Source organism: Delphinus delphis, chromosome 9, assembly GCF_949987515.2.
Source record: "Delphinus delphis chromosome 9, mDelDel1.2, whole genome shotgun sequence".
Taxonomy (NCBI): Eukaryota; Metazoa; Chordata; class Mammalia; order Artiodactyla; family Delphinidae; genus Delphinus; species Delphinus delphis.
The window spans coordinates 42,962,030-42,985,846 of NC_082691.1; the positions used below are offsets into that span (position 1 = coordinate 42,962,030).

The window sequence follows — 23,817 nt, forward strand, 5'->3', positions numbered from 1 at the left end:
AAAAATCATGTTTTTCACTAAGAAAACTGTTGATCCATTTCTCACTGTCTTTCAAAAATTCATAACAAAGGGAGTAAGCAAAGAAACTAACATGTTGTGATAGTTTTCCTAGTAATGCATGACTAAATTTTCGCAGACATACCAAGACAGCAAGTGACAGAGGACAGACTTGAGCCATTTTTTGACTCCAAGTCTAAATTCTATCTAGTCTTATTCCTCTGCCCTGTGAATTTGCTTCAGAATAAAAAACTGGGTACAGTAGCCACCCACAACTTTATCAAAGTCACTGAAAGCAGTTCTAGTATATTAAATTATCCGATGATATTTCTGTTGCAAAAATAAACAAAAATGCCATGGAGATATGCCTCTTATAACAGAAAATTGAAAGAAAATTAAGGATAATTTAATTCCCTTTTACGATTCAACACAATTAAGAGATTCATTCCCTGAGATGGTTCTATAAGGTCAATATGAAGTCTTGCCCATGGGCATGTGAACCAGTATTGTGTTGAATCGTATGAAATTGTTAGTTTTGTAGGTCAAGAGCTGTTGATTAGTGGCAATTTCCTATACATCACCTGAAAAGGTACCTTTACTGTATTGTGTTAAGTCACCTAGTGGAACAGAACTACTCTGTTCCAGACTTTCCACTGTCAGAATCAAGCCTGCAGCTGTTGGCTATGAACTGTAGTCATTCTTTCCACGTGGACAGTATGCATTTGTGCTGTGTGCAGTGTGCTTTAGAGAGGGTAATGATTGTCTTCCGTAAAAATATGTAGATTTCCCTGTAGTAGATATTACTTATGGGAAGATAACTTATATTGATGGCTTGAGAGTGACTTGAATTTATCAAGCGGCTTTTATTCGATGCAGTTAGAAATCTTCCGTATTATGTGATTTTTAATACTTACCTGTGCCCCACTTTGTTTTATGTAAATATATAAAATAAAAGGAGATACAGTCATTTTAAGGATAAGTGGGTGAGGAATGTGGGACAAAGGAAAAATGCTAGTAGTAAGAGGATATCCAACCAATGATGAATATAATAAAGATAATGTACGATATGTGTGCCGTAAGATCCTGTGAGTATCTTAACTCTAAGCTTGATAGCCAGTGCAAAGAGGAATAGTGAATTATGAAATTCACAGCATCCATTAGACAGTAGAACCAGTTTTAAAGGAAAAGCACAATTTCTGGTTTTAGGGTCAGAAAGAAAATTCATCAGTAGGGCTTCCTAAAGAGGATAGTGCGACTGTATTGCATTACAACTTTATTAACATCTGTAGTGTAAACACCACAATGAATTTTATAAGGAAGCTTTTTCTTTAAGCAGTTTTCCTCAATGTAGGCCACTAGCATAAATGTGAAAGTGTAACTCAGGAAAGGCAAATCAGTAGGGATTAATGTGATACGGTACAGATTTATAGGTCTCTGCTAAGCAGGATAACCCAGGGATAGAGTTCAGAATATCTAAATGAATAGATGTACAGCTATTCCCTCAGGCAACCCTCCTCAGAGTTTTGATAGATATTGAGAGGCAGAGAGTTCCCTCACATCCCCTGACACAGGGATCTGGAGTACTTTTATTCTGCTTTCTGTTTAGTTGCACTTAAATGCAGAGACACATTTTCCAGCCATCATCTAGGTGAGAACAGGATTAGCATCCTTAAAAGAAAATCAAAAGGCTTGACAAAGACATAAACTTGAATAAAATATGATCCACTTCGAACAGTGAGATGAGTTCAGAACTAACTAGATGTAGGACAGAGAAAAAGTTTAGACACAGATAAAGGAATATCAAAAGTCCTTAAGTCTATTCCAGCACATAACCCGTAGCAAAAATCTGTTACATGTGCAAGGGAGACCAGGCTTCGACATTAATGCCATCTCTTAGAAGAAGCAGTTTAACTTTCTGGTATCTTCTTCAAGATAAAATAATTTGCAAGTGTAAATCTATGGACCTAAATGAGTTAACTTGAAGTGGTAATGATGAGGAGGATTGAGAAGATGATAGACGCTTATTACATGTGAGACATTGTTCTGTTTTACATTTAGTGGTTAATTAGACCTTCACCACAAGCCTAAGAAGTACTGTTATTATATAATATTGAGGTATAGAGAAATTAAATAATTTTACCAAGGTGTATGGCTAGTAAATATCATAACCCGGGTTGTAAATCAAAAAGTCTGCTTCCTGGGCTTCCCTGATGGCGCAGCGGTTGAGAGTCTGCCTGCCGATGCAGGGGACACGGGTTCGTGCCCCGGTCCGGGAAGTTCCCACATGCCGCGGAGCGGCTGGGCCCGTGAGCCATGGCCGCTGAGCCTGCGCGTCCAGAGCCTGTGCTCCGCAACGGGAGAGACCACAGCAGTGAGAGGCCGGTGTACCACACACATACAAAAAAAGTCTGCTTCCTGAACCTGTGCTCTTAACCACTATGCCATGGAGTTAGGGTTATTAATTGTCAAGTCAGTGTGATGTTGAGAAAAAGTTACCTTCCCTCTAAGTGATACTTCTTTTAAAATATGTGCCTTTCTTTTAAATAAGTAATTATGTCTGAGAGTGAATGGTTTACTAAGGTTATTCCTATTTAATTACAGTAAAATTATACATATAATGTCCCTGTTTCCATTTACTATGTCAGGAAGTTATTCATTCTTTCATTTATTTAGCTGATACTTACTGAATGCTGTCTATGTCTAGACAATGTTCTAAAATGCTGAAAATAGAGAAGTAAACAGCACAGACAAGATTCTTGCTGTCACAGAGTTTATATATTTATGGAAAGAGACAAACTATCAGCAAAGAGATAAACAAGAAATTATCAGATAGCAAGAAGTACTATACGGAGGATCAAAGTAGCGTGATGTGAGAGAGGATGACTGGGCAATGATATTTTTGGCACTCTAGGGTATTGTTTGGCTTCCCAAATTTATATATCTAAGCACAAATTCTCCTCTGAAGAACAAAATCATATATTTATCTTCCTGTTTGACATCTCCAATCATAACACTGAAGTGTGCTTGTCTCCCCTCCATACACTCTTGTAACAGCACAATAAATAAAACTTTTAAAACAATATCGGAGTACAGTATACCTGAATAGTACAAATTCCATGATCTATTTAATACATGTGTTAAAATAAATCCCTTGAAGCTACTTAGGGGGAAAATAATCACTAACAGAATAGGCAACACAAAATAATTGTTTAGTAAATATTTGTTGAGTAAATGAATAAATGGACTGAGTAATGACCTCCAAGGGTCGGTATATATGATTTCCAACGAATTATTACTTTGATAGCCAGAGAGATGAAAGTTATAAGATATGCATCTTTAGAAATATATCACAAAACCTGGTAACTAAATATTTTAACTCATCAGGAAAGCAAGCATATTGTTAGGCTTCTGCTTCCAACTATAATTGAGTAACTGGAACCTCTCAATAAGAATAACTATAAAATTGGACAAAAATTACAAAGCAGCTGCTTTTAGGCATTAAACAGCAAGCTGCAGAAAACTGTAACCACAATTTTGAGGTGATCAATCACCTCAGTCTTCTACTGGAGGGTCTCCTCTCCTAACACAGAGTAGGAAAAATGAAGACAAGCAGAGCATCAGGTCTTGCTGAACTAAAGAGTTAGGAATCTGAATTCCAGGATGCTGAAATGACTGGAAATTTCAGGACAGGGTACAGAGAAAGGGCATTTGCACTGAGGGGAGTGGGGTGGAGTCCAGGCGTCTATGTGCGGATATCCCATGGGGCCTTGTCCCAGGGCTGGGCTGCACATGTGCAGATTGAAACTCTGTGAAGTCTAGCAGAGATCCTATGCTGCAAGGCTGAGGGCTGAGTGGTGATAGAATAGGTAGTGCAGTGCTGGGAGATGTCAAAGTTCTAGCCCTGCAAGGATGAGAATCCTCACTGAACACCTCAGCCCTCATGGCTTAGGAGTAAGGACCACAGTGTCACAGCCAAGTTCAAATCTGAACCAGACAAGCCTTAATCCAAATGAAACCAAGCTTGAAAAGATCAGAAGGATCTGCTAGCAATTTAACTGTTTGACAGAACAAAATTCATAAAGGAAGATGACATAATCCAGACTCTCTACAGCGTATCATTCACAAAGTCTAGAAAGTAAGATAAAAAGTTACTCCAGGGAATTCCCTGGCAGTCCAGTGGTTAGGACTCAGTGCTCTCACTTAGTTCAGTCCCCGGGTTCAGTCCCTGGGTAAGACCCAGCAAGCAGCCACATGGTGTGGCCAGAAGAAAAAAAAAAAAAGTTATTCCACAAAATTCAATAAAGAGATCTGTTATCAAGAAAAAGCAGTCAGTAGAAATATACTTTTAGAGGACTCAGATATTACAGTTAGCAGACAAGGACTTTAAGGAACTATTATTATAGATATTTTCAAAGGTTTAAAGGAAAAGATTGTCTTGGAGAGTGAACAGATGGGAGTATAAAGAGAAAAATAGACATAAGAATATGGAAATTCAGAAATGTAACAGATCTGCAGTAAAAAAAAAATCATTGTGTTTTATTCTTGGTGCTAGCAAAAGAAAGGTTAAGTGATCTTGAAGACAGATCAATAGAAATTATTGAGTCTGAGTAGAAGAAAGGGTTATTGATCTTGAAGACAGATCAATAGAAATGATCAGATCTGAAGAACAGTGAGAAAGAAGACAGAGGGGGAAAAAAGTGAAGAGAGACTCCGTGATTGGTGAAATAATATCAAACTATCCATGTATTAATGATAGGGAAGAGAGAGAGTGATATGAGAAAAAAGATACTTGAAGAAATAAAGGCCAAAATATTCTCAAATTTGTTGAAAAAGGAACCATCAACTTTCATATGTAATAAGCTCAGCAAAACTCAAGCAGGATAAATACAAAAATGACAACAAAAATACGATAAACTCAAATTTCTGAACACTGAAGATGAAGAGAAAATTCTCAAAGCACCCAGAGGAAAAAACACATGATATATACATGTGAATAAAGATAACAAATGAGGGTTGAAATCTCATCAGAGATAATAAAGCAGTGTCTCTGCTGAAAAAAAATTGTCAGCTTAGACCTTGGGAATTGAGTAAGTGCCTCTAGGCCCCAGTTCTCTACCTTCCCCCAGAATAACACCCCTAATTTCTTTTTGGGTGACAGATAAAGGATCTGAGGCACCTCCACCATTTCTTCAGTTCCAGAGAGCTTTATCTGGTGGAACCAAAACCCATAGTCTTGAGGAAAGATCAGCTTTCCTTCTCATATCTGTGGTTTCTCAGATTTATTTGGTGCCAGCTGGTCTAATATGAGTCTTCACAAATGAACGTGGCCTTCCAACTTAAATCCTGCTGTGCTCATTGGCAAACTTTCCTCTAACCTGAGGATGGAGCTGAGAAATGCCACAGCCAGGAGGGTTCTTTGATGAATTCATCAAGACTGGAGACAGAAGTCATCTTGACAGAACACAAGAACCAAGTGAAATACATATAAGTCAAGATCCCTAGTTTTGGATCCACTTCTAAATATCCTCCCAAGAGTTCTTTTCAGGTTGTTTGCCACCTGGTCCTTCGTCAAGTTGAAGCCAGAAGGTTAAAGCCTCTCCCCACCCCAATGCCTACAGTCCCTCCTTGCTTGGGCTGTAATGCTGACATTTTCTTTTTTTCCCCACATTCAGTGATTCTTTGTGTCAGGTTGAATGGATTTTAAAACATGTAGCTCTTCATGTAAACTTTGAATGATGTGTAATATTAAAAACCAAGACCGTTCCATTTTTTAAGGGATACTTGGAAACACTCAGAGACGCTTTGGGGTTAATCAGAAGGTCAGCAGAGTAAAAGGAGAATTCCCCACTCCATATACATTGCTGCGGAGTCTCTCATTTTTGCTTCCAGAGGAAAAAAATCTGAACTATATGAGAACAGAGAATTTAAAAATAATAACAATAGGAGAGGTTAGGAGTAGAGTTTTTAAATTGTACAAAAAGATTTAGAGGAAAAGTAATGAGGTAATAGTAGACTCAAAATACCATTAAAATAAAAATGAAAAAAATAAGATTTTCATTAATATAGGCTAGAAGTCAAGAAAAACATAAATGTGAAAGAAATAAAGTTTAGATTAAAAAGTTTAAGATCTGTGAGATAAAATGTAAGAGAGGTTCATTAATAATTAATAAAACTTCAGCTCAAAATTTATTGATGATTTGAATGTGAGACCTGACACCATTAAATGCCTAGAAGAAAACATAGGGGGTAAGCTCCTTGACATTGGCCTTGGCAATGAGTTTTAGATTTGACACTAAAAGCAAAGGCAGCAAAAGCAAAAATAAACAATGATGTAGTGGAGCTACATCAAACTAAAAAGCTTCTGCCCAGCAAAGGAAAGCACCAACAAAATGAAAAAGCAACCTATGGAATGGGAGAAAATATTTGCAAAGCACCTATATGATAAGTGTTTAATATCCAAAATATACAAGCCAATCTGCTTTAGGGATCTCCCCCTTTCTCCCACAATTTTATCCGTTTTCCCTAAGATGCAGTTGTATCAGCCCACAAAAGTGAGTCAAGGAGATCACTAGTATCAAAGCTCCAGAAGCATTTCCTAGTGAGGCTTGAGCTCTACAATGGCAGGTGTTTTCAAGTCTCCAGTATCATTTTCCAAGCAGTTTTATTTAAAAGAATATAGTGTAAACTTGGGGAAAGTATTCAAACTCAGTTTACATGCTACCATAAATTAAAAGGTGGATTTAAGGTTAGAAAAATGTCCAGGAAGAAATACACCACCAATAGAAAAAACTATACCACTAAACAAATAATTCTTAATATTCTTATGGCCAAAGACAATAGCAAGCAATTCTTTAAGAGTGCACGCATCTCTATTCTGGAATATGAATGACATTTTCTAAAAGATAAGCATTTAGTGCCACAGCGTTATGGCATCCTGTGGTTAACGTCAACTCTAGTCCTGCATAGCTGTGTTTCTCAAAGGGTAGCCTGAGCATTACTTGCATCAGAATCAGCTGAAGTGCTTGTTAAAAATTCATATTCTGAGGTTATTCTTAGGTTTCAATCCAAATGTAGTGCATCCAAACTTCTGGTCATGGTACCCAGGAGTCTGCTTCTTTAAAACAACTCCTCTCCTCACTCCCACCTTCCAGTAATTGTTGCATGCACTGAAAATTGAAAAGTCACTGTTGTTAGGTTAAGCATGGATCTTGAAAATCATGATTCTACTCCCCAGGCCCAGAAATCAGTAACTTTGCATGTTCCAAAAAGCTCTGATGCTACATGATGACATTTTCCAACAAGCGCTGTTGTGACTCTGCCACCTTTGACATTTGGTTTTTTTAGAAACACACACTAGAGTTTAATGCCAGAAACTTCAGTGCTTTTTTTTTTTTTCCAGAAGTCTTAACATGGATTTCATGTGTCTTACCATGAATGGGCTGAACCTTAGCAGCCCTCATGTTATAGCCTAATAAAGGGGGAATCTAGACATCTTGGAAACTTTGTTGGAATGTCAAACCCAGCAGATTAGTCCAGAGCTGCCAGTACAGCTGGCAGCTGCAGAAATGGGTGGATTAATTGGAGGTAGAGCATAACAGGGCAGAAATAGAGGTACAGGGAGGAGGAATTGGGATTCCTGTCAATTGCAATGTTGTATGCAGCATAGGATGCGGATCTTCTGAAAGGCAGTGTGAGAAAATAGACTCATCACAGTCTAAAAAGTCAAGAACAAGGAAGAATGATGCAGTGACAACCACAAGTTCCATGTTAGTTGCTTGGACCAAAATCTTTGGAGTCATTCTAGATTTCTCTCTCTTTCATTCTCACAATCAGTTCCTCAGGAAATTCTTCAAGCTCTACCTTCAATATTTATCTGACCACTTCACCTCCACTATCACCCCTGGTCTGAAACACTATGTTTTGCCTCCTGACAGGTGTCCCTTGTCCCACCACAATCCGTTCTCAACACAGCAGCAGAGCAGTCATTCAAAATCATAGGCTGTGTCACTCCTGTGCTCAAAGCCCTGCCTCTGTGCCACCGTTCACTCCACGTAAAAGCCCTTCTCCCTCTTCTGCCCCTTGTCTCCTGACCCCATCTCCCATGCTTCTGCCTCATGCTCCTTTTTCTCCAATCCCTTGGACCTCCTTTGCAGTTCCCGTACCACACCTTCTGCCTGGAATGTTCTTGCCCCAGACTTGTGCTTGGCTAATAACCCCATCCCCTCCTTCCATCCTTGTCTCAAATGTCTCTTTCTCACAGAGGCTAGATGTGATCACCCTACTTTAAATTGCCCACCTCTCCCACACACACTCTCAGACCCCTTTCTCTACTCTTCTGTCTTTTTTCATAGCCCTTTTTGCCTTATACCATACTATACCAGTTAGTAGTTTATTAAGCTTATTACTTTTAGGTTTCCCCACTCCCTCAATGAGTATTCCCACTGCAAGAAAGCTGATACCTTTATCTATTTTGTTCTCTACTAAATCCTGAGCATCTCTGTGTACCAGTATGTGCCTGGTACCTAGTAGATGTTCAGTAGACATTTGTTGAGTGAGTTACTTAAGTAAATATTCACAAATATTGATCCTGACAAAGTGTAAGGGGAAATTTAGGAGTAATTACAAAGACTTAAGTAGAGAAAAGTAATTACAATAAGAATCAGGTCTGAGATATGTATAAATAACTGGGTGGGTCAGAAAATCAGAGTGGGCCTGGATCCAAGTAACACATTATGACAATGGTTTACTTGTAGGTGGTAAGTAGTTTTGAGGTTACAGTTCAAGGCTGCCCACAAATCAGGCTTTTGGCCTTTGACTCAGTGTTCCAGGTTGTATTTTATTTTTTAACACCAAGACATTAGAAGGAAAAGCCATAAAATTTCTCTTTTATCAAGTTCATCATCTGTGCAGTGATCAGGAAATGGGACTCTACACTTGGAATTCTATAAATGGAGATTTTGAGAAAAGAATGGAAGATTTCAGGAAAAACAGAAAATCTCATACTGTAGGTATTTACCTCTGTTTGCTTCTAAATAAAGTGTAGAGAGTAATAGTGGCAGCAACCTGCTATGGAGAAACTTGAGTGAATACAAGTTTAGCACCGGTTTTTTTCCCCCAGAAAAACAGGGAAAAGTTGATAAAATATGCCAGTGAATATGACTATGCTTAAGTCATTATCACAGATTATTTTTTCTTCAATATCCCATCAAGCTTGGTATTATGGACTGAATTGTGTTCCCCCCAAATTCATTTGTTAAAGCCCTAACCGCCCATGTGACTTTTTTTGGAGATAGGGTCTTTAAAGAAGTAACTAAGCTTAAATAAGATCAAAAGGGTGGAGCCCTAATCCAATAGGACTGGTGTCCTTAGAAAAAGAGGAAGACGCCAGAGATGAGCGCACAGAGAGAAGATTGTGTGAGGACAGTGAGAAGGCAGCCAGAAGAGAGGCCTCATAGAAACTAACCCTGCCGGCACCTTGATCTTGGACTTGCAGTCTCCAGAACTGTGAGCAAATATACTTCCGTTGTTCAAGCCACCTAGTCTGTGCTATCTTGTTATGGCAGCCCTAACAGACTAATACACTTGATCATCAGAACAATTATATTTGGAGGAGCTCAGCAAGTCTCTGGAGCTAGTTGCAGGCCTTGTTTGATTAGATATTCCAACTTTTTAAATAACCCTTTTTAAAGCGAAAGTTGCAGTTCTTTGAAATTCTAACTGCTAAGGTTCTCTGTCATTATATTGTGGATAACATACAGGCTCCAAACTGCTTCTTTTAATTTACATTGTCTATTAATGTTATTTTCCAAGTTAGGGACATTGTAAATGGTAACTTGAGTCAATAATAGTGTGTTGTTGGAAGATTTCAGTGTGACTTTTATATAGATTATTCGACAATATGTCCTGTATTTTTTAAAAAAAGAAAGAAAAAAAAGGAAAAAAAAACCTTCATACTGCAGTGTTATGACAGATGGTACATCCCTGTAGTAGGAGAGTGATGTCCTCGTCAAGCTGTTGATACAGTTTGTGAAATTTAAATCCTAATGTGATTGACATTGCTATGAAGGTATATATTTTGAACAGTCCCATGTATTTTTAAATGTTCTTGTTTTATAGGAATCAGGGTCCCTGAGAGAAATTACCTGACATATGTTTGTCCCTATAAATACTTAAAAGGATAGCACAGTTCTGTTTTATTTGAGTCAAGACACGAGGATAGTCGGGGGAGTTTGGCGTTGTAAGCATAGGCATATGAACCTCTCTCTGTAGTTTCCTAAAATGACCAGTGGAATATACAAATAGAGGAAAAACCTGTGTCAGTCCTTGAAGCCAGGAGAGAGCCCGTCCAGAGGCTAGACCCTTAAAGGAGTTTCTATTTGCTAGGGGTGATATTGATGTAAGATGGAAGGAACAGAGGCACCTGGGGGATTGACTAGAATTCCTGAGAGAAGTAGGAAGGGATCTGACAGTCCTCTCCCTGGCATCAGCACAGCAGAGTGAAGGCTGCAGACAAAAGAAGTAACAGGCCCATCACTTGGTGCCCTCCTAACTCTGCTGACAGCACACCAGCCGCAGGGTGGGTGGAGTCCTTTATAGGGAGAAGATGGCCTTCTTAAAAGTCTGCCCAGTCTGTCAAGTTTACAACACTGTTAGTGTTCATGGGCTAGCTCCTTCCCCACCGTCAGTCTCCTTAACACCCATAATTGAAAAGTTAAAACTAGAATATATAGCTGAGAAGAAAAGAAAGAGGAATGCTCTCTTCTTATTTTAATCTGGGCCTAAATATTCATTATTGGGATATTTGGGAAGAACCTTACCTAAATTTATGAAATGTATCCAGTGCAACTTTCACTTGACTATTAAAACCAAGATAGAGCAAGCCTGGGCTTTAACCCCCAAAGAATAAGCAAACAGAAAAATCAGAAAAATGTAAATATACCACAGTTTCAAACATAGGGACCATTCAAATACCTTAGCTCTGAAATTGTCTAATATAAGAAAAACAAAATTAAAAAATGTTTTGTGGCCTCAGATGTTTTGATTTGTGACCTCAACACAATTCAAGAGGTTATCCAAAGAGCAAGGACAAGCAAGCACAAAGAGGAAGAAAGCTGTGGCCAAACAGGATGGCCTGGGGCTGAAAATCATGGCTATCAGTACGTGAGCTGCACAGAAGCAGCGATGGTCCATCGGATACTGAAAACATTAATTATGGTATAGAAAATGCACTCAAGACTGTCATGTATGCTTCCTAAGTAAACTATATGTGTTAATATAAGAAATGATTAATCCAAAACAATAGCTCTATAATGAATTAATCATAGGCAGAAAGGACTGGCAGTAAGCTTCAAAGCACATTAAATACCGAGAGATAATTCTCAACCATCATTTTAAATATGGTTGCAAAATTAATTAAAGAATAAGTGTATTATCTTAAAACAATGCCCTCTATTATTAAGAAGGAAGTGGGTTTTATGTCCCCATTAACTATACCAGCCCATGAAAGATAAAAGAAACTTCCGTGAATAAAGTTTAGTACAAGAACATCTTCAAAAAGCTTTAAGCAACCACTGATACATGTAGAATTTGATTAATTTTCAGGACATAGGCTTTATTTGCTTGACATCAGTTCTTACATCTAGCGGTAAGTGAGGGTTGAATAAACCATCAATAGAACTTTAGTGGAATTCAAACTACTTTGGTTAAATATACCCTAAATTACTATCACATACTTGTAATAATTAAGAAAAACCAACAAACCATCATTGCCACTGCCATTGACCCTATAGCACCCTTAGGCATAACGTTCCTAACACAGTGGCAGAGCTTTGCACAGAGTAGGCATCTAATATTTATTTTAACACTTTGAGCAATATAAGAACAAAGGAAAGGAAAGCCATTTGTAACTGATTTTATTTATAGATCTTTGGAATCTCTTTTGTTAGCAGGCATCCTTATGTTTAATAATAGTGTTTGGTCAGTTCCTATACTGAAACTAAGACTTAAATCCAAGAGAATTTCCTTGTACTTTTGAATTAGCAATGAAATAAGCTTCTTTAAAGAAGCAGTGCTATTTCAAGAAAAAGATAGATTTTCAGGGAAGACAGTGGAAAATAAATACAGTATCAGGAGACTTTGAATGCCTAAAATGCTCAGCCATTTTGCTAAATGGATGAATGAATTATTAAACCTATTGCACTTTTCTCAACCTTTGAACCCTAATATATCTTTCGAATGACTCACAAAAGGCGTATTGTTGTACAAATAGGTCTGAAGTAGGCTGGGTGTGAGATCTGTCATTTAGAATGTTTTAAGAATCCAAATATATAATTTCGTGATAAAAAAAGTTTAAAATACACATGTGTATTTTTTAGGCATTAGAACAAAAATTACTTAGTTTTAAAAATTTAGTATTAAAAATAGATGAGAATCTAAAATGTTTCTTATTAAAATACTGAGGACTCACTTGCCAGATAAATATCACTTCCAGTTTCTTCTGTCACCCCCACAGCAGTAATCAAATAGACTGTTTAAAAAATGTGTATGAGGCTCCCCTGGTGGTGCAGTGGTTGAGAGTCCGCCTGCCGATGCCGGTTCGGGAAGATCCCACATGCCGCGGAGCGGCTGGGCCCATGAGCCATGGCCGCTGAGCTTGTGCGTCCGGAGCCTGTGCTCTGCAACGGGAGAGGCCACAACAGTGAGAGGCCCTCGTACCGAAAAAAAAAAAAAAAATGTGTATGTCTTCTACTCAGGCCACCCTTCATATTATAGACTTCTAGGAGTTGGAGTTAAATGGGGGAAGAATGTGGCTTCTACTAATTGTCATATCATAGTATATAGCAAAGTGGATAAGAGCATGGTCTCTGAAGTCAGATACCAGCTACCTCCGATTAGCTGTGTGACCTTAGGCAAGTTACTTAATCTCTCTGTGCCTCAGTTTCCTCATCTCCAAATTTGGGATTACTACTTTTGTACCTACTTCATGAGATTGCTGTGAGGATTAAAAGAATTTATTTGCTAAATTAAATATAAGTATTTACTATTATTATTAAGATTATAGGTGCAGAACATCCCATTTTAATAGTAATTTAGTTGGACAGCCAGTTCTTGATATCTTGTAGAATGAAAATTTAGTTCCATTCCCAACTGATGTATGAAAGAATAATTTTCAGTGATTGACCACCAGGGCTGATGCTGGATTATCTTTTTGTGTGTGTGTGTGTGGTATGCAGGCCTCTCGCTGTTGCGGCCTCTCCCGTTGTGGAGCACAGGCTCCGGACGTGCAGGCTCAGCGGCCATGGCTCACAGGCCCAGCCGCTCCGCCGCACGTGGGATCTTCCCGGACCGGGGCACAAACCAGTGTCCCCTGCATCGGCAGGCGGACTCTCAACCACTGCGCCACCAGGGAAGCCCCAGGATTATCTTGATAGCCTCATTTTACTATTATGACATACATATACAATATTAATAATCCCCATTAACTGTACTTCAATACATTATGACCTATTTCAAATGGATTTGCATGTGTGTGTGTGTGTCATTTCATTACATATTGTTACATATTATTGAAGCTCCCTCACTTATCCTTCCAAGATTGCATAGAGTAGTACTTAGAAGTACACACTGAAGATTATGGAACCAAACTGCCTGGATATGAGTCCAAAATATACTATCTCCTAGCTGTGTGACTTTGGGAAAGTTCCTTAACCTTTCCGTATTCAGTTTCCCCATTTGGAAATAATTATCCACCACCACCACCGCAAATGGGGATAATTGAAATACCTATCCCATGGGGTTTTGAGGGAATTACATGAATTAATATTTGTGAAGTACTTGGAGCACCATAGCATTGCCTGGTACATTGTAAATGCCAGTAAGCATTTGTTATTAAATAACTCACATCCACTCCATCACAGGATGTGGGACTCCTATTCTCAATTTTATGTTTAACATTCCTTGCTTTTCTTTATGTATTTGACATGCCCAAGCTTTTCAGCCAAAGACCACCAGCTACACACCTGTGTTTGAACAAGTTGGGTTTATTACTTTTTGCAGCAAGGGAGAGCCCATACCCTGGGCAACCAGGGGCATCTCAGTAAGAGGGTCAGAAAGCACTTATATTAGGATTTGGGCTTCAGTTAAGTAATTATTTTAGGGGGCTTTAAATAAGTGAGCTTTGCTGTGGATTGAATGCTGTAAGGAAGCAAGAGTAATTCTATAACCAGGTATCTTAATAAACCTTATTTTTGGAAGTAGGAAAGACTAGAGGGAGTCTAAAGCTGTAACTGATAAAGAAGCAGAACTCACTCATATTAGCTGGGAGATGGGAATATGTGATATTTTGGCTGTTCCCATGGTGACCTTGTTTTTAGTTAGACAAATGAAGTAGTCTTACTTTTTGTCTTACTCCATCATAGCCTAGCTGAAAAGATCAGGCCAGTTCCCAGACAATGGTGGCCACTCTCCTCTTTTCCAGACTTACGTATTTATCCCAAAACATGGTGATAATGCTTGCTTTTTAAAACTTTATATGAATAGTATCATTTAGTACAGAAGTCCCCAACCCCCATGCTGTGGACCACTTTCTGTGGTAACTGGTCCCTGGTGCCAAAAAGGTTGGGGACTGCTGATTTAGTATATATTCTTCTTTGGCTTGCTTTCTTCACTCTTTGTTACATATTTGTGGGTTTCATCATATCAGCGATTGTCCTGTAGTTTATTTATTTCCACCTCTGTATAGCATTGTATTGACACCATAGTATTGACACCATAATTTAATATCCATTCCCTTTTTGTTGGATACCTGAGTTACTCCTAGATATTTGCAGTTATAAACAATGCTACAATGACAGTTCTTATAAATATCTCCTGGGGTAAATGTCTGATGTCTGATAGCTTTTTCCAGACTGTATACCTGGGAGTATGCCTGTCTTCAAACATGCTAGAAAATTCCAAGTTATTTTCCAAAATGGGTAAAACAATTTAAATTTCTACCAGCAGTGTTTAACTGCTCTGGCTGCTTCACATCTTCTCCAGCACTTGGTATTGTCAAACATGTACATTTTCTGATAAACTAGTGGATATAAAATGTCATTTCAGATGTTATTTTTTTATTAAGTCTGATAATATTTGAGTTATAGTGATTTATACTCTTGCATTCATTTCTTCCATCTTATTTTATTCTTTGTTACATTTTTTCTGTTTCATTGTTTCTTCTTTCTTGCCTTCCTTTGAATTTATTGCAACAGTTTTGCTATTGTTGCATTTTTTCCCTTGGTTTGGAAGTTACACATCCTTATCCTATTTATATAAAGAGATTACCTTAAAATATTAAGGTTCAGACCTAAATGAATACAATCTATAATTAATATATTTACCTTGCTAAGGGCTTTAAACTGCTTTACCTCTGATTACCTTTCACCAACTTACATATTATGTAGTCTTGTATTTTAGTTCTATACTGCTGTTTATAACTGTCTGTATTAGTTTTCTATCATTGCCATAACAAAGTACCAAAAACTTAACATTTTATCTTATAGTTTTGTAGGTCGAAAGTCTGACATGGTTCTCACCTGGCTAAAATCAGGGGCTTAGCACAGCTGCATTCCTTTCTAGAAGCTCTAGAGAAGCATCTGTTTCCTTGCCCATTCGGCTTGTTGGCAGAATTCAGTTTCTTGCAGTTGGAAAAGTAAGATCTCCATTTCCTTGCTAGTTAGGGACTGTCCCCAGCTTCTAGAGGCCACATTCCTTGGCCTTTACACCCTCTTCTCCAAAGCCAGAATGGCAAATCAGGTACCTCTCATGCTTTGAATCTCTCCTCCTCCTTCTTCCATCTAACCTTTCTGACCAGCTGAGAAAGGTTTTCTGCTTTTTAGGACTCATGTGGTTAGATTAGGCCAATTTAGATAATCCAGGATAGTTTCCACATCTCAGGGTTTGAATCCTGAATCACAGCTGCAAAGTCCTTTTTCCCATTAAGATAACATATTCACAAATTCAGAGGATTAAAGCATGGGATCTTTGGGGGACCATTATTCTGCCTACCACACTCCCCTATTTAATCATCATAATTATGCTTTTACAGTCAACGTTTACTTTTACTCACATTTAATATTTTCTTTGGCCACCATTCCATCTGGCATCTTAGACCCTGCTTCTCTGTTCACTGTCCTTTGTATGAGAAATAAATCCTTTAGAAATTTCCTTAATGATGGTTTGTTATAGCTTAACTCTCATTTTCTGTCTGAAAATGCCTTCCTTTGTCCCTGGTAATTAAAGAACTCTGGATATGCAAGTTCTATGACCTGGGATCAGTACTGCCTCAAGGGAGGGGCCAGCTTTAGGACTCTGGTACCATACCAGATTCATGCTGTGGATTTGGGGAATCATTTGAGGATTTTCCTTTCTTGTGATCCTAGTTATAAAATTGAAAGGTTTTATTTTTTAAATAACATATAGGCTTCTGCTTCCAGGAATATAGAAAAGATGTAATTTTTCCTAATTCTCTTACTAAATTAAAAAAAAATTCTGAACATTATATAGTAAACAGACCATTAAGATGACTCTGAAAGTCGGAGAGGGAGGCAGGCAAGCTAGAGATTTTAAGACTCAAGAAATGACAAGATGCTCAGTTCCCTTTTGCCTCCCACATCTCAGACTTGTAGTGAGAGAAGACCACCACTCATAAACACCAGTGGGAGCAGATTTTAAAAGACCCTAACAGATGCTTATTCAGGCAATTTGCTTCTAACACAATATAAAAATTAAAATTAATTTGCTTCTAACACAATATAAAAATTAAAATATATTCTGTACCTATAAAAATTTAGACTTATAAGGAGAAAAAACACAAATTGGTAAAGTGGATTTAAAAATATGACCCAACTATACACATTCAACAAGAAACTCACTTCAAATATAGCAATATCCCAGGTTGAAAGTAAATAATGAAAAATGATAAATCATGAAAATATTATTCAAAGAGAAGCAGGAGTAGCTATATTAATATCTGATAAATTAGACATCAGAGCAAAGAAAATTACCAGAAACAGAGAAGGACATTATATAATGATAAAGGGTCAATCCACCAAGAAGATAATGAAATCTTACATGTATATGCACTGAACAACATACTACAAAATATGTGAACAAAAACTGATAGAACTGAAAGGAGAAATACACAAATCCACAATTAAAGTTGGAGATGACAACATTCTACTCCTCATACAGAAATCAGCAAGGATACAGAAGAACTCAACAACATCAACCAACAGAATTTATTAAGCATTTGTAGAACACTCCAACAACAGAACACGTTTCCTTTTCAGGTATCTGTGAAACATCTACTAAGATAGACCATACCCTGATCCATAAAACAAAGTTCAGCAAATTTCAAAGAATTTAAATCATACACAGTGTGTTCTCTGAGCACAGTGGGAACCAAATTAGAATTCTATCACAGAAAGATAACAGTCTCCAAACACTTGGAAACTCAACAACCAATTTCTAAATAAGCCATGTGTGAAAGAGGAATTCTCAAAGAAAATCAAAATACTTGAACTGAATTAAATGAAAATATAACATATAAAAATCTGTGAGACATAGCTAACCAGTGCTGAAAAAGAAATTTATAACACTAAATGCTTACATTAGAAGAGGATAAGACACAAATCAATGATATGAACTCCCACTTAAAGAACCAAGAAAAAAGAGAGCAAAATAAGATGAAAGCCAACAAAAGGAAGAAAATAATAAAAATAAGAACAGAAATCAGTGAAATTGAAAACCAAAACAATAGAGAAAATCAGTGAAACAAAGAGCTGGTTCTTTGAACAGACTATTAATGTTGAAAACTCTAGCAAGACTACTAAAGTAAAAAAGGGAGAAGACACAAATCACCAACATCAGGAATAAAACAGAGGCTATCACTATTGACCTTACAGACAGCAAAATAACAGAGGAATACCACAGACAACTTTATAAACATATATTTGACAACTTAGACTAAATAGAAGGAATTTAAAAAATAAAAATAAAAAAACTATAAACTACTGTAACTCACTCAATGTGAAACAGATCTTTTCTATCCAGAAAATAGGAAAAGAGGGAACAGAGACCAAGATATTAGAACGAAAAGAAAACTACAGACCAAAATCTCTCATAAATACAGATACAGAAATCCTTAACAAAAATATTAGCAATTAGAATTCAGTAATACATTATAAGAATTGAAGACTAGGACCAAGTACAGTGTATTCAGGGACGCATGGCTGGTTCAATGTTGGAAAATCAGTTAATATAATCCACCATATTAACAGGCTAAAGAAAAAAAAATCACATGATAACATCAAACAATGGAGGAAAAGCATCTGACACAATTCAACACCCATTCATAATAAAAACTCTCAGAAAAATAAGAATGGAGAGAAACATCCTCAACTTGGTACAGATCATCTGCAAAAACCTACAGGTAACATCATGCTTAATGGCGAAAGACTGAATTCTTTCTCTCTAAGATTAGGAGCAAAGTGGCTGTAGGCAATCCTTGTAGCTTCATCACTCCATCTCTCTCCATTATTGCAGTGCCTTCCTTTCTGTGTGTCTTCACATGGACTTCTTATAAGGACACCAGTCATTGGATTTAGGACTCACTTGAATCCAGTAGGACCTCATTAGCTAATTACATTTGCAATGACCCTATATCCAAATAAGGTTGTGTTCTGAGTTTTTAGTAGACATTTGAGCAGGGGGCAGCACTATTCAACCCAGTACATGTACCCTGGCTGTATCAATGCCAGTATTCTGATTGTGGTATTATACTATAGTTTTGTGAGATCTGACTATTGGGGGAAACTGGGTAAAGGGTATGTGGTATCTCTGTGAGGTTACAATTTCATGTGTATCTACAATTATCTCAGAATAAAACATTTAATTCAAAAAGTTATATATTCACTGTTCTTAGGGATTATACAGTGAATATATTTTCAGAGTACCTCATTGGCCACATTACTGGAAACAGATGATTTAAGTTTACCTCCTATAATGAATTTCTTTTCCATCGTAATACTCTGAATATACAAATATAAAAATATTTCAGACCTACCTACAAAAATGCACCAGTTTCATTTTTTTGTTTGTTTTATTAAGTCCTGAAAAGTTCAGACATTCTTTTATGACCCTGTGAAGCGTACAAAGTACATATAATTGAAAACCCTGTAAGTCGTATGAGAACAATAAAAGGTCTCCTTTATTTTCAAGAGATCAACAATAAGACAAAAAAAATCTAATATATACTTCCTTGGAACTTGTACTGGATGAACAATTTCTTTATAATTTCTAGTAAAATTATATAAGAATAATGACTGGGCCACTTTAGAAAATTTAGTTGTCGATATTTGAGAACAAGGGATCAGCAATAAACACTACATTATGTAATACACAACTATAGGAATTATGTCCCACAGATTAAATTAGAACCCAGTAAGATCTCCTAGGTCTGTTCTTTACTTCATTATTGAATCACACTGATTCCAAATAAATCTTGGGCAATTGCCAAAAAAAAAAGACCACTTTTGAGGAGTTAAACTAGTATCTGTGATTTACATTAATCAGCATATATACTGTTTATGGGCACAGATTTGACTCTGTTGAAACTGTGCTCTCACTACGCAAGGCCCTCTCTTTTTCTGGCTGTAGTTTTGTCCTGGTACCTCCACTGGTCAATCTGTGCTATGGGCATGAGGCTTGAAGTGGTAGCCTCACATTTGCCAACTCTTTGTATGCCAGGGAAGGTCTAAGATAGAACCCCACCAGTTAGATCAATAATTGTGTGATTCATATTTGTAAAACCAGCCGAGAACATTTATTTACGGTGTTTTTTTAAATAAAAAGTTGAAAATGCAAAAAACAGAAAAAATCAGCATATACTGGATAAGAAAACCTATAATGAAAATCACCAAAGGAATAGAATCATACAGAAAATACTCTCCCCCTGTCTTTCTTTGATTAATGAAAGATAGACAGACAGATAGATAGATAGAAAATTATCTGTAAAATTGAGGCTATTGTCAACTGAAAAAAAAAAAAGCACAATGTTGAGAGTTGTGAGTTAAGTTTATTTGGGGCAGATTGAGGTCTATAGTCCGGGAGACAGCATTTCATATAGCTCTGAGAAACTGCTCCAAAGAGGTAAGGGGGGAAGGTCAGTGTATATGTGATTTTGGTGAAGGGGGAGTACATGCAACCAAGCACACATTTTTGCAGAAGGTTGCTGCTAGTCACAAGGAGCAGACATCACCATGAAGGATTTTAGTGCCATTTCAGCTATGGGGAGTCGCGAGAATTGGGCTCATAAAATCTTCTCCTGAAAATATCTATCTGAAGGCCTGTTTTGCCAGTTTTTCCCAGAGCACAGGGTGCCTCCTTCCTGGTCTCCACCCTGCACTCCTTTCAGGGTATGTGGAAGGTCAGCAGCTTACGGTTTAATCCTTGTAGAAGCAGATAGCAAGTACCACTTTTTAGTTGGTACTATTTTTCAAGGACTGTATTATCTCTGTGTTGATTTGCTCAGCTTAGCAGAAGATTTTAAGAGTATTTTGCTTCAAGCAACACTTCCTTAAACCTTTATTTGTCACATTTCTCTTTTAATAGCTCAAGAAGAATCTGTGACCGATTTTTCTATTTGATTTATTCAAAATACACCAAGAGCTAACATTAAGCTTTAGAAAAATGGCCAGGAATTAATGTTTGTACCTTTTTCCTTAATAAAAACTGTATTTTCCTCCTACAGTTTTCAGTCTTATATATAAAATAAATTTCTTCAGGCTGTAATCATAGCTCTCACAATTGCATGCTCAGTAGACTTCCCTTTATAGTAACTGTAATTTCCAACACTATATAATAACACTAAAGACTAAAGTTACTTTTAGTCAATTGAAAGGAAAAAAATGGAGACTTTTCAGGTAATTATACATATAACCACTAATTTAAATGATAGTCTGAAGGATTCAACAAGTGAAGGAATCGCGTATGTTAATTTGCAGTTATAGGAGTTTTTCTTCATATTGTAGACTTATATTAGTCAAGATTCTCTGGAGAAACAGAACCAATAGTATATATACAGGTATGTAAGAGGAGATTTATTATAGGAATCAGCTCCTGGGATCCTGGGAGTGGGCCACTGGTGTAATACCCAGTTTCCCAGAACCAGGAACTCTGATGTCCAGGGGGAAGAGAAGATGGATATCCCAACTCAGGAAGAGAAGGAATGTACCCTTCCTTCACCTTTTCGTTCTATTCAGGCCTCAATGGATTGGATGATGCCCCGCCCACAGTGGTGAGGGCAATCTGCTTTACTTAGTCTACTGATTCAAATGCTAATCGCTTCCAGAAACACACTCACAGAAACACCCAGAAACAGTGTTTTACCAGCTATGTGGGCATCCCTTAGCCCAGGCAAGTTAACGCATGAAATTAACCATCACAAGACTCTTACACCTGTAAAAATATTAAAAACAAATCGTTTTATGTGAGATATGTATCATTGATGTCATTTTTTTATATTCAGAGAAATGAAACATTTATTCCTGTATTTTCTGTCATCAGTGTGCCAAGCACTTTCACTGTTGGAAAGCAATCCAATGAATCATTTTTGGCTTTGCCTAATGTTATGATACAAATTAGCAACAATTCTGATAAGCTTAAGTGAGAATGCTCTTGGTGCTCATGCTAAGCAAATTAGGGATGCCCAGTCATTTATTTTCACTGCAGTGTGTGTGTGTGTGTGTGTGTTCCGGGGTGGGGTGGGGGATGGGGGGGCGGAGAGTGGGAGGGGATGAAAATAAGTACTCCTAGGAAGAAAAAATAAAAACAAAATCTATAGAATATTTTTCAGAACTGAAAAGCTGTGGCAGAAAGAGGAGATAATAGTCTTTAGGTAGCATTTATGATTCTGTGTGCAGAAAGTTGAGGGATATACAAGTATCTACAGTTTGCTTATTTCAGGCTTCTATGCTACATGCATGGGCATTTCAAAGTATCAGAGAGTAACAGGGGCTAGCTTTTATTAAAGGAAATGTGTGTCTTAAGACATTTACTCCTCAAAATTTTTATGACAGTAGTAAACTTGATTCTCTTGTGATGTCCATAAAGTTTTAAGTATCATTCTTACTCAGTCATTTTTAATCAGAACTGTGGACACCTTCTGACGTTAACTATCAAATACCTGTGCTGTACAAAATAGCCAAACTGCAGTCATCATAGCAGAAGAGAAGCAAGGGCTAGCAGTATTTATACACAGTTCATTGGTCAACTGATGAACATACGTGGACAATTATAAATTTGTCCCCTTAGCAATTCTGAGCTTTGGATCACATATGCAAATAGTATATTCTTTAAAGTTCTGGAAAGTATCTGGTGAGTCATGCAGTCAGAGATAGAGATGCCCCATTTGGTGGCCCGAGCTCTTCCTTCATCATATCTATCAGTCACCTTTCTGCAGACCAAAAGGGAAGGGGGCCTTCTCTGCCAGAGCCACTCAGTGGAGATTTTTTCCATGTACGTTAAAGCTGTAGTTCCCCTCCTACTCTGTTCAGTCCTCTAAATTCTCCTCTTTTAGAACCTAACTATAAAATTTTAGAAATAAAATTAACTGTAAGGATTATTTTACTGACTAGGAAAGTTAGACTCAGCATTATTAATGGCATGACTAATTAGTGGTGAAGCTGGTGATCAAACAGTCTGCAAGCCTTCTAGCCCAGTTTCCTCTGACTGTACTACACTGCTTCTTTTCCCCCCACTCCTTCTGTCTCCTTTTATTCTCAGGATGGAGCTGAGAAGCATTCGAGTAATGTCTTGGTGGCGCTTCTTTAAGCATTTTCCTTCTCCGTTCACAAAACTGCTCTGAAAAACCGTATTATTGACCATAACAACCTGTTTAATTCTTAAGGAACCTCTGTTTTTCTCCAAACAGCCTCAAAACCAGTGGACTTGAAATCATGTGCTGGCCCTATCCCTAATACGACACAGCTGTGCCACATTCCCTGTCCTATTGAATGTGAGGTTTCACCCTGGACAGCTTGGGGACCTTGTACTTACGAAAATTGTAATGACCAGCAAGGCAAAAAAGGTATGTAATATTAAAATGGCATGCTTAAAACTCCCATCAAATTGGGTCAAACCATGAATTATTAACAAGTGCTGCTCTGTGTTCCTGTGATCATTCGTTTGCAGTATTTTCCAGAATGGCTAAAGAGTATTGATCTTTAGCACAAAAGAATTATAAACCTATTCTGGTGATGATACCAGAAGATTAAAACTGCAGAACGTAGGCAAGATGCTTGTTAATTTAGACAACAGATGGAGAGCATCTGACGCAGTTGGTGCAGTGGTTAAGATGAGCTGTGGTGTCAGACTGACGTGGATTGGAAAACCTAGTCTGTCCTCTGTTGTTTAGATAAGTTAATTAACTTATTTAAATCTTTGTTCCCTTACCTGTAAAAGGGATGTAATATGATCTGGTACCCAAATTTTCTTTAAAGACTCAATGAGATAAACATAAAGCACTTATTTCATTGCCTGACCTGTAGCTAGTGCCTAATAAACAGAACTACTTATTACTTTGAAGGTAAACAAACTAATAATAAATATTGCTTTTATGATGCAAATAATATATCTAAAAGGAATAGAATAAATGCAATTGTTTACTACATGTTCGGCCTGGTAGAGTAATTTTCACATGATCTAGTAATTGAAAACATTTTTCTATTTTGATTCAAAGGACAGTTTTCTAGTGATTCCAATATATTCACATAGCAGTAGACA

At 37.4% G+C, this 23,817-nt stretch overlaps 1 protein-coding gene across 1 annotated transcript in view; it reads left to right on the top strand.

Annotated features, from left to right (window-relative positions):
- Positions 1–23,817, top strand: part of THSD7A (thrombospondin type 1 domain containing 7A) — a 455,382-nt gene that overhangs the window by 253,746 nt on the left and 177,819 nt on the right. Inside the window, exon 5 of the mRNA XM_060020445.1 lies at positions 22,967–23,122. Within this exon, the coding sequence (XP_059876428.1) occupies positions 22,967–23,122 (156 nt within the window). The remainder of the gene's footprint in view (positions 1–22,966; positions 23,123–23,817) is intronic.